This window comes from Chelon labrosus (genome assembly GCF_963514085.1).
Source record: "Chelon labrosus genome assembly, chromosome: 15".
In the NCBI taxonomy this organism is placed as follows: Eukaryota; Metazoa; Chordata; class Actinopteri; order Mugiliformes; family Mugilidae; genus Chelon; species Chelon labrosus.
In genome coordinates this window covers 26,480,127-26,498,149 of record NC_140348.1, presented here as the reverse complement: position 1 = coordinate 26,498,149, position 18,023 = coordinate 26,480,127, and the positions used below count along the sequence as shown (strand labels likewise).

General features: G+C 41.7%; 1 protein-coding gene and 1 pseudogene across 2 annotated transcripts; both read right to left on the bottom strand.

Annotated features, from left to right (window-relative positions):
- Nucleotides 1-2,973: 2,973 nt before the first annotated feature.
- On the bottom strand, nt 2,974-3,881 carry LOC311500626 (uncharacterized protein). Its single transcript, XM_084562139.1, has one exon. The coding sequence runs from the start codon at nt 3,591-3,593 to the stop codon at nt 3,042-3,044; it is 552 nt and encodes a 183-aa protein (XP_084418265.1). The 5' UTR covers nt 3,594-3,881; the 3' UTR covers nt 2,974-3,041.
- A 6,572-nt stretch (nt 3,882-10,453) lies between these two features.
- On the bottom strand, nt 10,454-12,055 carry LOC311500044 (G-protein coupled receptor 4-like; annotated as a pseudogene). The gene is made up of 3 exons: nt 11,843-12,055; nt 11,429-11,607; nt 10,454-11,312 (listed from the first exon to the last, which is right to left on the bottom strand). The product of its transcript is annotated as a G-protein coupled receptor 4-like (transcript).
- Between the last annotated feature and the right edge of the window lie 5,968 nt (nt 12,056-18,023).

Genomic DNA, 18,023 nt, shown 5'->3' with positions numbered 1-18,023 from the left:
TCAAGCTGAACAATGTCACTATCAATATCACATTATCATCATCAATGTCCATCAGTCTGTGATGGATATTTATGTGACTCTTGAGAAGAGAGTAAGTAGATGGCCACTCGGATCAAAAGAAGGCAGAATGTGATGAGCATCCTTCACATATTCAAATCTGCTCTGTATGAGGAAGTGCGATACGTGTTCAGATCTAATTAAAATGATGACACGAATCATCACGAAGGATATCAACAGATATTATTTAAACAAAACATTCTCCAACAAACTTACAAATTTAAAACAGACTTTCTATCAATATCCAACGTTGAACACAGTATACCTTTAGTACAGTATAAATGTTGGAGTGAACAAGGAGGAAGGAAGAAACAACTGCAGGATAAAGGTGTTCAGTACGTATGTGAACATTCAGTGATGAATGAATTAATAAATGAACTTTTTTGTCATTATTCATTAAATTGTGTTTGGCTGCTCTATAAACAACCATATAAGATCCAGACAAGTCAGCTCGATAAAATAACATCAGATTAGGACAAATAAGCCTTAATAAATAAGTGAAGATTTAAAATAGTAGCAGCAGCATAGTGTAAAACATGTAACATTAAAAAGTAGCTTCATGATAACAATTGTAACATTAAAGGAGGAGAATATCAGAGTAGCAGCATGATTCAATGATATTTTATTCATGCAGCATCAACAAGAAAACAAATTGTCTCAAGACACTCTATAAAACCTAGCCTTAAAGCCCCAGAGCAAGCAGGAAGGAGACGGTGTCTCGAAAAACCCAAATATAACAGGAAGAAACTTTGAGCAGGACCCAGCTCATATGGAGGGACCCATCTGCTTGATGAACAGTGTTAAAGTGTCAACGTGACTGGATACCAGCAGAGCCATGGAGGCCACAGCTCTGAGGTAAAAGCAGTTTTCAACCTCTTAGTTCTGGATTTTATTGTCCTCAACCATTTGACGGACCACAGCAGTTCAAACAGGGAGTGACCGCGGTGAGTGTTGCACCTAATTATGCAGTTTGCCTCCCTCATAAGTATGTTTGTCATTGATTGGCCTAAAAAACTAAAAGCACAATATTCTGAGACAACTTTCAAACATAATGTTCAATGAAACCAATCACCAATCTGTCTCTGAGTCTGGCTTTACATTTCTCAAGAAGAATCTAAATCAAATCAGCTTCGTTTTTCATGCTGGAATATTATTATTATCATCTGATTCTAGTGTAGTATATGTACATAAATGAAATATCTGAATACTTCCTGAACCACTGGTTTCAATGAAGTATTCTTCACACCTACAGTTCAATACATTTGTGCAAGTGTCATTTGAAAGCTGCTTTGAGTGGCTCAGTTTATACATTTATTTTCCTATATTTTTTTTTCCTTTCTTAATAATCTTTACATGTGAGATTTTGTTTTATATATTTACCTTTAAAAGTTAGTGTTGGTTCCGTCCTCTGCATCTAAACAGTCTACATCAGAATGTGATGAGCATCCTTCACATATTCAAATCTGCTCTGTATGAGGAAGTGAGATACGTGGTCAGATATAATTAAAATGATCACAGGAATCATCACGAAGGATAACAACAGATATTATTTAAACAAAACATCCTCCAAGAAACATAATACATTCTTTCTATCAATATCCAGTTTGAAGGTTTGTTTCACCTACTTATTGTGTGTTTTTGAATAAGTTACACAGATGCAGTGTGAGCAGTGTTCATGCATCACATCTTTATCCTGAGAACTTTGTTAAATGCTTAGTTTAGCTTAGTTTAGCTTAGCTTACCTGTCAGCCCCCTGATCTCTACTTGTACTGCCTCTTTTATCTTATTTTATTTTCCCTGTTTTTTTATCTGTCTTTTTTACTCTACAATTGGTCTTCACTTTGTGCTCAGTGTACTATTGTGTGTCTCTGAGGGTGTTTTATGTTTTATGTTCCTCTGCGTCTTGCCATTCTATGTACCGTGTATCCTTGTATCCATGTTCACCTTATGGTATGTCCTTCCTTGCTTATACCTAATTTGTACAGTGTCCTTGGGTACCTTGAAAGGCGCTTTTCTAAATGAAATTTATTATTATTATATCATTATAAAACACACACAGCAGCTCATTTACCTATCTGGTGCGTCAAACAACAACATGTTGTGTTTTCAGTCAGAGTTACAGTCATGATTCATGAAACCTGCTGAAGGTGTTGAGGTCTGGAAACATATCAGATATGTGCTTAATAAATATAATATGTCAGTCCATGATCAGCTGTCAGCGATTATCACATTAAGACTGTGTTTCAGTGATCAAGCTGAACAATGTCACTATCAATATCACATTATCATCATCAATATCAATCAGTCTGGGAGATTTTCCACTAAAACATCCAACTAACAAACATGCATGAATAAAGAATGTAGAAAGTGCTGAGTTTGTTTTCTGTTGTCATCTTTATTCACAGAGATAGAAACAGACTGAATGTTTAAACATGGATGATGAGCAAATGAAACTATTTTCAGACAAGGAAAGCTGCTGAATGACAACCTCAAAAACAGCATCACATTTCTCTTTTCCTGCTTCTTCCTGCATGGACACACTAAAGTGATCAGAGTCCACACTGCTGTGTGAACCAATGGATGGGTTAAATGGAGAGAAAGAATTCCCCACTGAGGGATCAGTGAAGGAGAAAAAGAATCACATCATATAGACCTTTAATTGAATCAATGATCAACAGCAGTTTTATTTAGCACTTTCTAAGCAACAAAAACTATAATAATCACACATTCAGATCCACTCTTCTAGTTTAGAAACTGTCACCCTGCACAACGCTCAGCTTTAGAAAGAAACTTCTTCCTTGTTGGATCTCTGTGATCAGCTGGTTTAAAAGGAGGCAACATGCAGCAGACTTCTGTCTGGATCTCTGTGTTCTGCAGTCAGAAATGACAGCAGCACCACCTGCTGGCCACTGCCTCCTACTACAACAACTAAACTAAAACTTCTACTTCCTGCCTACATGAAGCTGACTGTGTACATGCTGTCGTTATTCATGCTGTTCAGATGCTGACTCCTGAAGCTGCATTCTGCAACAACACAGTGAGGCCAGAAGCTTGTCTGTAGTTCCTTTCCTAATGAAAATATACAAAATCAAGTCTGCAAGAGGACTCATCAGAAGAAGAATGACAGACATAGTGGTGAAGCTAGAGCCCATTCTGTCTTCTCCTGCCAGTAAAGAAATGACTCTGGGCAGGAACAGCAGTGTGTAAATAAGCAGCACCACGACCAAAACTGCCACAATTCGTCGTTTTTCATCAGAGGGGACACTGAGGGATGTAGACAGGGCTTTAAGAGTCCCACCCAGGAAGAAGATGAACAGAGGGAGGGGGAGGAGGAAGAAGACAGCAGAGATGGTTGATATGACAGAAGGACTCCGGACAAATCCTAGAATGACATAAACAAGAGGAAGGATCCAGACTAGGACAGAGACCACCACAGAGGTCTTACTGGTTCGTCTGAATCTGTACCACAGCGGCCAGGCGATGACCAAATACCTGTAATGAAAGACAGACACACATAGACAGTCTTTGAGGAGCATCAGAATTATATACTAATAAAATGGTTAGACACAGACGTAGATACACACAAACTGGATCAGACAGATAGTTACCTTTCTAGGGAGATACACACCATGAAGCCAACACTGGACACCAGACCATGAGTGTGAAGATAAAAGAAGATAATGCTGCAGTTTTCCTTTGCCACCCAACCAATCAAGCAAAGGAGCTGAACGATGTCAGAAATGAGGAGGTTGATGACGTAGACTGGAGCACCGTGATCCTTTCGGACCTGCAGGAAAACATTGGTAAAAGTAACTAAAGCAGTTGTTAACATGTTCTGAACTTCACCTCCTCCAAATATGACATCTGGCTCTGCCCAGAAACTGCAGTCAGAGACATTTATCCATCTAAGAACCAGATGTACCAAGACTTTTACACCTGAGACGAGTCAAAGACAATCATTTACTGACAGACTGTACACAGCACATCATTATAAATACATACATCTGTTATAATGGACTCACCAGAGAAGAGAGTGAGTAGATGGCCAACAGGATCAAAGGAAGGCTGATGCAGATGATGACTAATGTAAAAACATATAAGAAGAATCCCTCTTTGCCTTTATAGCAGCCGTAGGAGATGGCATCCTGTAAGTCGTGATGAATGTTGACACTGACGTTGGTGTAATTAAAACTTTCATTCCACGAGGTGTTAATGTGCAACTCTTCCATTCTTCAGTGTGAATCCTGGTGTTTGAGAGAGTAGAGAGATGTAATAATATCCATTAAGCTCTGAGGTGTAGGTCAACAGTAAAGTAGTATCGCTACAGAACAGTATTAATGATGGACATAAATTACGTTCTTAGTTGTTGAATGAATAACATCTAGATTTAATAAAAGAGAAGTTTCAATATTTACCTTTTTAAAAGTTGTCAGATCTCACCTGAATGAGTTCCTCCCACTAGTGTTGGTTCTGTCCTCTGCATCTTAACAGTCTACAGCAGAATGTGACACGTAGCAGGTTTCTGATCATTTAAATCTGCTCGTATGAGGAAGTGAGATATGAGGTCAGATGTGGTCATGAAATGTACAGATGTACAGAATCATCATGAAAGACGTCAGCAGATATTCTTTCAACAAAACATCCTCCAAGAATCATTTAGAACTTCAAACTTATACAACAGACTTTCTATCAATCCAGTTTGAGGGTTTGTTTCACCTTCTTTATTTTAATGTTACACCAAATATTTCATACATTACAGAGATGCAGTGTGATCTATGAGCGGCCGTCACAACACATTGTCAGGAAAGCAACTACATGACAAACTGGAACTGGAACAAAACTAAAAGCTGTGAGATTATATTATTTTATTCCAGTAATTATGAAAATCAAGTTAAATATTGAGGCGAGGGAAACACTAAATGTTTATACATTAGATTATTATTCCTTTCTTTGAAACATTTAAAATAAGATGTTGGAGAATTTCCTTTCAACCTTTTATAAAGAATAAAACTATCATTCTGTTATTTACTATCACGACTCAGTGGTGAGCAACAAAACCACCTTCATTTGGAACTGAACAGACAGGAAATGAAGCAAGACTTACAACACAAGACTTGGCAGCTGGGACGCTTGACAAACTGACAAAATGGAATGGCAATGACAAACACCAAGCACAAGACTTAGATACACAAGGGAAATACACATATGCTGCAATCGGCGCAAGAGAGAACACGAGGGAGGGAAGTCAAGACATCTGAAACGAAAGAAGGGTAACAACAAAATAAAACAGGAAGACAGAATACAAGAAAACATGACCTCCATCATGGATGAGACATGACAATACCCCACCCATCCAGGATCGGCTCCTGACAAAGCAGGGACCTCAGGGTGGAGTCGATGAAAGTCAGGGTCAAAGATGTTACTGGCAGACACCCAAGAACCTTCTTCTGGGCCGTAACCCTCCCAATCCATCAATGGAAACACCAATCATCATCACCATCAATGGGCCGGCCACAGAATGACAGGCTTGTATCAATCCTGTTACTCTGTGGCTTGATACAAGAGACATGGAATGTGGGGTTAATGCAGAAAGGCTTGGGCAGGCAGAGATGAACAGCCGCTGGATTGATGACCTTGGTGACAGGAAAGGGGCCGATGAAGTGAGGGGCAAGTTTACGGGACTCAACTGTAAGAGACAGATCCCATGCTGACAGCCACACACTCTGGCCCAGCATCGTCCAACGATCTGCCTGGGACTTTCGTAGGACAGAGTTGTGAAGCATCACCTGACAGGCCCAGGTCCAAATCCGGCGGCACCGTCTCACCATAGCCTAGGGAGCTGGAACACAAACCTGAAAGGGTGACATTCCAGTGGATGAGGAAATTAAATTGTTATGAGCACATTCAGTCCAGATTAGGTGTTTACTCCCGGTGGCCGGCTTGTGAGATGCCAGACACCGCAATGTGGTCTACAGTTCCTGGTTGATACGCTCCACCTGGCCATTAGATTCTGGGTTCTGGGGCTCACTGGCTCACTGTCGCCCCTAGCAGAACACAGAAAGCTTTCTAAAACTGTGAAATAAAATGAAGTCCAGGATCTGATACAATGTCCTTGGGAAAGCCGTAGATGCGAAACACATGGGACATCGGCCGTTTCTTTGGCTGCGGGTAACTTAGGCAAAGGGATAAAGTGAGCCATCTTGGAAAATCTGTTCACCACCATGAGGATGGTATTGTTGCCTTCAGATTCAGGGAACCAGTGATAAAATCCAGCGAAATATCAGACCATGGACGAGACGGAACAGGAAGACAAAACACAAGAAAACATGACCTCCATCAAGGACGGGACTTGACATTTACTCACTTATTTACTGACTTATGGAGTCATGATTTCCACATGTTCAGAGATCAGTGACAGATAAACAGCGGCTCAGATTTTTATCTTGATTTATATTAGCGTGAGCAGTTGCTGCTGTGTCTTTAGAAAAACCTCAACCCCCTGAACTGACAGTCCAGAGACTATACACTGATGCAGGGTTACTCAACTAAAATCAAACCTCCACCAGTTTAACCCACACTGATAAAAACCTGTGCTCGTCTGTCTGTCTCATTTTAAGCTGCCTGTGGTCTGTGGTGTAATAAGAGATGAAAGAGGAAGCAAAGGAAAGAGAAGGAAGAGAAGCATGGGTGATGAAAACTGAGATGAAACAAGAGAGATAGAGAGGGTTAAGACACACATTAATGGGTAGAAATAGAATGACAAAGAATGAATATGTTATAATGCGTTGTCACCTCCCAGTAAAGTGAACCTGTCAAAATCCATCCTGAATAAACTGTGTAGGTGGACACTAGGGTCAAAGGAAGGAAGATACAAATTATAATCCAACTATCTTAGCCTCTATAGCAGCCATATGTGGTGCTGTAGCTGTCATAATTGTAATCAGTGCTATAGTATACAGTATAACTATAGTAGAGAATAAATGTAGGAGTGAAAGAAGGAGGAAGGAAGAAGCAACTTCAAAGTAGAGGTGTTAATATTAGTCAATATTAACTTTGTTACTGGGGTTATCAGATGAGAACATAAAGAAATATGAACAGCTACCTTGCAGGTCAACAGTGGATTTAATTTAAAATAGCAGCATCATAGACAAAAGTAAAACATGATGTATACAATGTGTAACTCTATAAGTAGAGAAGGGCTCACTGGTGCTGAAGTGAGTGACTGTGGTTTTTCAGTGGCCTTCACCCAAAGAAAGTTGATCTGATCTGGTAGAGTTAATTGAGTTTAATAAATCCTTGTTTGTTGATATTCCTTCCCAGACTAATTTCCTAATACATGATATCAACGTGGGTGACTCCCAGCCACGTTAATCCTGATAACGTCACTGTCTTATGCAGCAGGTAGAGAAAACCTAGCGATAGCGGGGGTCTGTGCTGTCCTCTTACAGGAGGGGTCTGATGGGATAGAGCATCCAATCTCTTATTTTTCCAAAAAAACTTGACTGCCATCAAAAATGTTACTTCACCATTGAAAAGGAGGCCTAGCAGCTTCTAATGGCTGGAGAACATTTCCATGTGTATGTTGGGTCGTCTAATGTTCCTATTGTCATCTACAGTGATTTTGAGTGTCGTGAAAGGTGCCTATGAATAAAATTTATTATTATTAGTATTACAGATCATAACTCTTTTGTTTTTCTACATAATAATAATAATAATAATACATTTTATTTAAAAGCGCTTTTCAAGATACTCAAAGACACTTTACATAAAAAGGACATCAAATTAGCAAAACAATGTGAAATATAACATCAAAAACACAATAAACTGAGCTAAACATTAAAAGCATTTTAAAAAGGTGTGTTTTTGTCAGAGATTTGAAGGTAGGAAGGTCGGTACAGTCGCGGATGTGTTTGGGGAGAGAGTTCCAGAGGGAGGGGGCAGCTGCAGAGAAGGCTCTGTCGCCCCAGGTTCGATGCTTGGTCTTGAGTGGTGGAGTAAGGAGGTTTGCGTCACATGAACGGAGGCTGCAGGATGAATTGTGGCGATGGAGCAGGTCAGTGAGATAGGAAGGGGCCTGGTTATGGAGGGCTTTGTGTGTGAGGAGGAGGATTTTGAACTGAATACGCTGTGAACTGGGAGCCAGTGGAGTTTCTGGAGGACAGGAGTGATGTGATCACGGGAGCGGGTGTGGGTGAGCAGACGTGCAGCAGAATTTTGGATGTACTGAAGTTTATTTAAAGTTTAGGATAGTGTGCCATAGAGGATGCTGTTGCAGTAGTCAATTCTGGAAGTGATGAAGGCGTGAATGAGGGTTTCAGCAGCAGAGAAGGAGAGTGATGGACGGAGTCGGGCAATGTTCTTGAGGTGGAAGAAGGCAGTTCTGGTGATTTGATTGATGTGATGATCAAAGGAGAGGTTACTGTCAAAGATGACTCCGAGGTTGCGGCTGTTGGGGGATGGAGACAGGGTGGAGTTGTTGATGGTGAGGCGGAAACTGTCTGTGGTGTTGTTGAGGGATTTTGGGCCGATAATGATTAGGTCTGATTTGTCACAATTTAGTTTGAGGAAGTTGATCTGCATCCAGGATTTGATGTCAGCGAGGCAATTGGAGAGAGTGGAAAGACTGGCGGGAGTGATGGAGTTGGTGGAGATATAAAGCTGGACGTCATCAGCATAACAGTGGAAATGGAGACCGTGGTGGTGAATGATGTTGCCAAGAGGGAGCAGGTAAAGTATGAAGAGGAGAGGACCAAGCACCGAACCCTGGGGGACACCTTGGGACAGAGGAACAGTGGAGGAGGTGCAGTTGTTGATGTGGATGAATTGTTGTCGGTCTGAGAGGTATGATTTGAACCAGGAGAGTGCAGTACCAGTGATGCCGAGGGAGGACTCAAGGCGGGAGAGGAGAATGGTGTGATTTATGGTGTCGAAAGCTGCAGTGAGGTCCAGGAGGATGAGGATGGTGAGGTGGCCGGAGTCTGCGGAGAGGAGGATGTCATTGGTGACTTTCAGGAGGGCTGTTTCGGTGCTGTGTTGGGAACGGAAACCGGATTGAAATGGTTCGAACGGGTCATTTGAGCAGAGGTGGGCTTTGAGTTGTGTGGCGACAATACGCTACAGTATTTTGGACAGAAAGGGGAGATTGGAGATGGGCCGGAAGTTCGACAAGATGTCAGGGTTGAGTCCAGGTTTTTTGAGGATGGGGGTGATAGCAGCCAGTTTGAGTGAACGGGGGACTGAGCCAGATCTGAGGGAGGAGTTGATGATTTCTGTGATGAGTGTGGAGATGGCTGGTAAAGAGTCCTTAATGAGGTGAGATGGGATGGGATCCAGAACACATGTAGAGGTTTTCATGCCTATCATAATTTTGGGCAGCTCCCCTGGTGACACGGGGGAGAACTGAGACAGAGGCTGAGAGGTGAGGAGGGGAAGAGCAGGTGAGGGAGTGGGAGTGCAGGCCGTGGGGGCAGGAGAGGAGGACAAGTTGTTGTAAATGGTGTCGATTTTTGTTTGGAAGAATGAGAGAAAGGAGTTGCATTTGTCAGTGGTGAATGAGTTGGAGGTATTGTCGCTGGGCTTGAGGAGTTTATTTACTGTAGAAAACAGAGCCTTGGGGTTGGTGGAGCCAGAGTGAATGAGGTGAGATTAGTAGGTGGATCGGGCAGTACTGAGAGCATCCTTGTACTGCTGAAGGTAATCTGTATAGGCTTGTAGATGGACAGTTAAACCGGTTTTCTTGTGAAGTCTTTCAAGCTGTCGTTTTTGTGATTTCATTTTGTGTAGTTCAGGAGTGTACCAGGGGGCGGAGTGGGTGAAGGAGACAGTTTTAGTTTTGATGGGGGCTAGCTGGTTGAGACAGGAGGAGAGTGTTACGTTGTAGAATTTGGTGAGGTCAGAGGGATTGTCAGTTAACGGAGGGGGGGGAGCAGATATTTTACTAGCAAGAGAGGCAGAAAGGGCTGAAGGGGATATGGATTTGAGGTTTCTGAAAGATATTGTCCGTTTATCCTTAGTGGTGGGAATGGGGATGTTGATGTCCATGATGATTGAATAGAATGAGGAACAAAAATAGATGTTTGAAGAGTTGGAGTTTGGAGTTGCAGGCCTTCAAGAGAGACACTTGAGATCAGACACATCAGACGTTAGCATAAAGTTTCTTCTTAAACACTGTGTTCTAGGATATTATGTATATTAGAATAGTATAGTATAGTATAGTATATTAGGTATATCATGAAGTCCTGTTACAATAAAAATAAAGGAAATGACTGCATGGACACACTAAAGTGATCAGAGTCCACACTGCTGTGTGAACCAATGGATGGGTTAAATGGAGAGAAAGAATTCCCCACTGAGGGATCATTGAAGGAGAAAAAGAATCACATCATATAGACCTTTAATTGAATCAATGATCAACAGCAGTTTTATTTAGCACTTTCTAAGCAACAAAAACTATAATAATCACACATTCAGATCCACTCTTCTAGTTTAGAAACTGTCACCCTGCACAACGCTCAGCTTTAGAAAGAAACTTCTTCCTTGTTGGATCTCTGCTGTCTCAGTGTCAGCTGTACAACAGTTGGTGATCAGCTGGTTTAAAAGGAGGCAACGTGCAGCAGACTTCTGTCTGGATCTCTGTGTTCTGCAGTCAGAAATGACAGCAGCACCACCTGCTGGCCACTGCCTCCTACTACAACAACTAAACTAAAACTTCTACTTCCTGAAGCTGACTGTGTACATGCTGTTGTTATTCATGCTGTTCATCTGGTGATTCCTGAAGCTGCATTCTGCAACAACACAGTGAGGCCAGAAGCTTGTCTGTGGTTCCTTTCCTAATGAAAATGTACAAAATCAAGTCTGCAAGAGGACTCAAATGAAGAAGACTATTAGATACAATGACAAAGCTGGAGCTCATTCTGTCTACTCCTGCCAGTAACCAAATGACAGTGGGCAGGAACAGCAGTGTGTAAATAAGCAGCACCACGACCAAAACTGACACAATTCTTCGTTTTTCATCAGAGGGGACACTGAGGGATGTAGACAGGGCTTTAAGAGTCCCACCCAGGAAGAAGATGAACAGAGGGAGGGGGAGGAGGATGTAGACTGCATACATGTTGGATGTGACCTTCAAAGAAACCAAAGAATACAATGGAAAGATGAGAACAAGAAGAAGGATCCAGACTAGGACAGAGACCACCACAGAGGTCTTGATGGTTCGTCTGAATCTGTACCACAGCGGCCAGGCGATGAGCAAATACCTGTAATGAAAGACAGACACACATAGACAGTCTTTGAGGAGCATCAGAATTATATACTAATAAAATGGTTAGACACAGACGTAGATACACACAAACTGGATCATACAGATAGTTACCTTTCTAGGGAGATACACACCATGAAGCCAACGCTGGACAACACACCATAATTATAAATAACAAATCTAGTAGTCGAGAACCTCTTGTCAGTGACTTGAACAATCATGCTGCAGAGCTGAATGATGTCAGAAATGAGGAGGTTGATGACGAAGACTGGAGCACCGTGATCCTTTCTGACCTGCAGGAAAACATTGGTAAAAGTAACTAAAGCAGTTGTTAACATGTTCTGAACTTCACCTCCTCCAAATATGGCATCTGACTCTGCCCAGAAACTGCAGTCAGAGACATTTATCCATCTAAGAACCAGATGTACCAAGACTTTTACACCTGAGACGAGTCAAAGACAATCATTTACTGACAGACTGTACACAACACATCATTATAAATACATACATCTGTTATAATGGACTCACCAGAGAAGAGAGTAAGTAGATGGCCACTAGGATCAAAGGAAGACTGATGCAGATGATGACTGATTTAAAACCATATAAGATGAAGGCCTCTTTGCCATAATAGCAGCCATTAATAGTGCAGTATCGTAAATAGTTGCCATCATCGTTGTTGAAGCTGGTTTTGTTTTCATCGTAACTTTCGTTCCATGAGTTGCTGATGTTGACATGTTCCATTGTTCAGTGTGAATCCTGGTGTTTGAGAGATTAGAGAGATTATCTATCTGATGTCATTCAGTGATGTCCATGAAGCTTTGAGGTGTACGTTGAATAGGGATGTGCGATATTTCATCGTTTACGATATATCGTTAAAAACATTCCCCACGGTAAGAATATTTCATCCCACGATAAAAACGATAAATTCCCATTGATGATGTATATATGTGCGCGACACACTCGCAGCTCAACACGTGTGGAATACTGACAAATTGACAATGGTGGAAGGCGGAGCAGATACGCCGGGCAGCGAGGAGCTCGTTCGTAAACGAGGCTCCACCTCCATTTTCTGGTTTGGTTTTGACCCCTTAACGCCTGAATTGATTTTTCAATTATATAAAGAAATTAAATATTTTGTGTTTTTGCTTACCACTCTGGCCGGTCATACGAGAAACTAGTGCTTGCAAAAGGTTCCTTGGAATTTTTTGAATGTGCACAAACTGACATTGGAGTATTAAATGCGTTATTTCGGCTGCAGTCGCAAATTTGTGACACTGGGCATGAAGTGATAAAAAAGTCTGATGTGGAGCAGCAAAATACAACATGCAAGGTTTGCAAACAAATAGTGCATAAAAAGGACAGTAACACCACTAATTTGTTCCACCACCTCAAACACAAACACAAACCAGAATATGAAGAAAGCCAGAAAATGCGCAAGGATGCAGAAGCATTTTTTGTCATTATTAGTGAAATTGAGTTTGGCTACTCACAACAATAAAAGACCCAAACAAGTCAGCTTGATAAATTAACATCAGATTAGGACAAACAAGCCCTAATAAATAAGTGAACATTTAAAATAGTAGCAGCAGCATAGTGTAAAACATGTAACATTAAAAGGTAGCTTCATGATAACAATTGTAACATTAAAGTAGGAGAATATCAGAGTAGCAGCATGATTCAATAATATTTTATTCATGAAGCGTCAACAAGAAAACAAATTGTCTCAAGACACTTTATAAAACCTAGCCTTAAAGCCCCAGAGCAAGCAGGAAGGAGACGGTGTCTAGAAAAACCCAAATATAACAGGAAGAAACCTTGAGCAGGACCCAGCTCATATGGAGGGACCCATCTGCTTGATGAACAGTGTTAAAGTGTCAACGTGTCTGGATACCAGCAGAGCCATGGAGGCCACAGCTCTGAGGTAAAAGCTTTTTTTCAACCTCTTAGCTCTGGCTTTTATTGTCCTCAACCATTTGACGGACCACAGCAGTTCAAACAGGGAGTGGCCGTGGTGAGTGTTGCACCTAATTATGCAGTTTGCCTTCCTCATAAGTTTGTCATTGATTGGCCTTCATAAAAAATATTTTAAGACAACTTTCAAACATAACGTTCAATGAAACCAATCACCAATCTGTCTCTGAGTCCGGATCTAACTTTCTCAAGAAGAATCTAAATCTTTTTCCATATGGACTGGACCACACTGACGCACTCTACAGGAAGGGACAGAGCAGGCTCTACCTTCTGAGGAGACTGAGGTCTTTTGGAGTGAAAGGGACACTCCTGAAGACCTTCTTTGACTCTGTAGTGGCATCAGCTATCCTGTACGGAGTGGTCTGCTGGAACAGTGGCATCACAGAGAGGGAGAGGAAGAAGCTGGATAAGATCATCAGCCTGGGCTGCCCTCTGGACTCAGTGGGGGAGGTGGGTGACAGGAGAGTCCTGGCTAAACTGTCATCCATGCTGAACAATGAGTGCCACCCCCTGCACGGTGATCTTACTGAACACCCTCAATGTGTGAAGGAAAGATACAGAAGGTCTTTCCTTCCTGCTGCTGTTAGGCTCCACAACAAACACTCTTAATATGTGCAATATTACTGCACCATATGTGCAATAGTATTCCACCATAAGTGTAAAAATTCCAAACAACAGCTTGACACCAGTCTATGCAATATTTTACAATTCAACCCGTGCAATATTTCTATCCGATTCTATTTCATTATTTATCTTTTATAGCTACTATTTTTGCTCTTGTTATTTTTTTACTCTTGTGAACTGCAATTTCCCCATTGTGGGACTAATAAAGGTTTTTCTTATTCTTATATATATATATATATATATATATATATAAGAATAAGAAAAACAAACAAAAAAAACATCCCTCTCACCCTCTTGGGGTGGTATCTGTTTCATCCTCAAGCTCGGGTCCTCTACCAGAGGCCTGGGAGTTTGAGGGTTCTGCGCAGTATCTTAGCTGTTCCTAGGACTGCGCTCTTCTGGACTGAGGCTTCTGATGTTGTTCCTGGGATCTGTTGGAGCCACTCCCCCAGTTTGGGGGTCACTGCCCCGAGTGCTCCTACTACCACGGGGACCACGCTCGCCTTGACCTTCCACATCTGTTCCAGCTGTTCTTTCAACCCTTGGTACTTTTCAACCTTTTCGTGTTCCTTCTTTCTGATGTTGGTGTCTGCTGGTATCGCTACATCTATCACCACCGTCTTCTTCTGCTCTTTGTCTACCACCACTATGTCCGGTTGGTTAGCCAGGACCTGTTTGTCAGTCTGGAAGCTGAAGTCCCACAGCAGCTTGGCCCTGTTGTTCTCAGCCACCTTCTGTGGTGCGGCCCATTGGGATTTGGGTACTTCTACTCCATACTGGGTACAGATGTTCCTGTACACTATTCCAGCCACTTGGTTGTGTCTCTCCATGTACGCTGACCCGGCTAGCATCTTACACCCTGCTACTATGTGCTGGACTGTCTCAGGGGCATCTTTGCATAGTCTGCACCTTGGATCTGATCTACTCTTGTAGATCTTGGCCTCTATGGCTCTTGTACCTAGGGCCTGTTCTTGTGCTGCCATGATCAGTGCCTCTGTGCTGTCTCTGAGTCCAGCCTTTTCCAGCCACTGATTGGTCTTCTCAATATCAGCCACTTCTTCAATTTGGTGGTGGTACATGCCATGTAGGGGCTTGTCCCTCCAGGTTATCTGCTCCTCTTCCTCTGCACTCTTATCGGGTTTCTGTTGCCTGAGACATTCACTTAGCAGTTCATCCTTTGTGGCCATTTTTCTGATGTACTCTTGGATTTTTGATGTTTCATCCTGGATATTGGCCTTGATGCTTACTAGTCCTCGGCGTCACTCTTTCTGCTGTACAGTCTCAGGGTGCTGGATTTGGGGTGAAACCCTCCGTGCATGGTGAGGAGCTTTCTTGTCTTGATGTCTGTGGCTTCTATCTCCTCCTTTGGCCAGCTTATGATCCCAGCGGGGTATCTGATGACTGGTATTGTGTACATGTTGATGGCTTGGATGTTGTTCCTGCCATTCAGCTGACTTTTCAGGACCTGCCTCACTCTCTGGAAGTATTTGGTTGTGATTGACTTCCTTGCGGCTTCCTAATGGTTTCCGTTAGCCTGTGGGATACCAAGGTACTAGTAGCTGTCTTGGATATCACCTATGTTGCCCTCTGGTAGGTCAACCCCTTCCAGTTCTGATCGTCTTGCCTCTCTTTGAGACCATCTGGCCACAGTTGTCCAATCCGACTGACATCCCTATGTTGTTGCTGTAGATCCTGGTGGTGTGGATCAGTGAGTCGATTCCTCACTCATTCCTGGCGTACAGCTTGATGTCATCCATGTAGAGCAGGTGGCTAATTGTTGCTCCACTTCGGACTTGGTACCCGTAACCACTCTTTGTGATGATCTGACTGGGGGGGTTGAGGCCTATGCAAAACAGCAGTGGTGATAGTGCATCTCCTTGGTATATGCTGCATTTGATGTTGACTTGGGCAATTGGTTTTTTTGAGTCGGCCTCTAGAGTTGTCTTCCACATTCCCATCGAGTTCTGGACGAAGGCCCCTTAGGTTCCTGTTGATCTTATACAGTTCCAGACATTCCAGTGAACACATATACTGTGTATACATATGTATACACATCCAAGTGAACAGGGAGCTTTCAGGTGCTTGCTTAAGGAACCTCAGTCATGGACATAGAGGAGATTGAACCAGTAACCTCACAGTAACAAAGCTGCTTCTCTAACCACTAGATCACAGCCAACTTAACAATAACATGTTACAGTTTTTAAAGTTTTAATTCAACTATATTTTCCATGCTGGAATATTATTATTATTATTATCATCTGTTTCTAGTATAGTATATGTGCATAAGTGAAATATCTGAATACTTCCTGAGCCACTGGTTTCAATAAAGTATTCTTCACACCCACAGTTCAAAGCTGCTTTGATTGGTTCAATTTATTGATTTATTTTCATATATATATATATATATATATATATATTTGTTTTTTGTTCTTTCTTAATAATCTCTACATGTTATATATATATATATATATATATATATATATATATATCAGTGGTGTGCAGTCAGGTGAGGCAGGGTAGGCAGTGCCTCACCTAGGCTAATGAGAAAAAAGAAAAAGAAATAAAAATAATATTTTTTTTAAAATATTTTTATAATTTTGTTTTGATTGTTGATTTATTGTTTTAAAATTAAAAAATGAAAACGTGAAATGTGTTGTTTTAACGGTATAAGGAATGCCACTACTCAGGAGAGCTTGTATTCAAAGCTGGCGTATGTGAATACAGGAGGCTGAGGCAGACTCAACCTCTGCCTCTCTGCCGTGTGTGAAATGAACGTTAACAGTTTAGGGGGTTCGCGCATGCGTAGTCTGTTCTCACGCTGTCTTCAATGGGCTTCATTGAGGCACAGCGCTTCTCTGCCTCCACAGTTCGAGTCGGAATCTCGGCGGGAATCCCGAACCCCCCCAAGGTCTCGCGATGCTGTTGTCACCGCTGTGCAGTGTTTTCGGCTAGCGAAGAGGAGATTTCTGAGCTGAGAAAATTTTCAGCCTTGACTTTTGAGGGGAAAAAAAATTAATTTTAACTGGGTGCTGTTCAGCTGTAAATCCTGTAGAAATACAGGTGACGGTACGTCTCTGAAAATTAATTGGCAGTAATTGTTTGCGCGCTATAATCCGCTGATGTCAGTAATTAGCTACATTTCTGACAGCGGCATTTGACTGACTTTGCAGTGGTTTTAATATTGAGTTCTACATAATATATATTTTTGTATGCGATTTAAGCTCTGGCTGATCCTGCCTACCCAGCCATGGACCTCACTGCACGTTACTGATATATATATATACCTTTAAAAGTTGTCAGATCTCACCTGAATGAGTTCCTCCCACTTGTGTTGTTTCCGTCCTCTGCATCTAAACAGTCTACAGCAGAATGTGACACGCAGCAGGTTTCTGATCATTTAAATCTGCTTGTATGAGGAAATGAGATATGAGGTCAGAAATTTCAGTTCCTGCTGTTTGACCCATCCATTTGTTCACACAGTAGTGTGTACAGTTGGAGCAGTGGGCTGCAGCCTCTAAGGACTGCAGCCAGGGAGCAATTTGGGGGTTAGATGCTTGCTCAGGGCACCTCAGTCATAGACACGGCGGAAGGCGAACCTGGGACCCCTCTAATCACTACTCCACAGCTCCCCTTAACAACCTTCCACTGTTCATGCATCACATATTTTTTACCTCTACATAAGTGAAATATCTGAATACTTCTTGTTCTTTCTTAATAATCTTTACATATGAGATTTTTTTTTATATATGTACCTTTAAAAGTTAGTGTTGGTTCTGTCCTCTGCATCTAAACAGTCTACAGCAGAATGTGACATGTATGAAACTTCACATATTCAAATCTGCTCTGTATGAGGAAGTGAGATACGTGGTCAGATATAATTAAAATGATCACAGGAATCATCACGAAAGATATCAACAGATATTATTTAAACAAAACATCCTCCAACAAACATTTAAAACAGACTTTCTATCAATATCCAACGCTGAACACAGTATACCTTTAGTACAGTATAAATGTTGGAGTGAACAAGGAGGAAGGAAGAAACAACTGCAGGATAAAGATGTTCAGTACGTATGTGAACATTCAGTGATGAATGAATGAATAAATTGACTTT

Bases quoted from the DNA above. Each gene is read 5' to 3' on its own strand.
- LOC311500626 (XM_084562139.1), bottom strand. From the start codon at position 3,593: ATGCTCCTCAAAGACTGTCTATGTGTGTCTGTCTTTCATTACAGGTAT.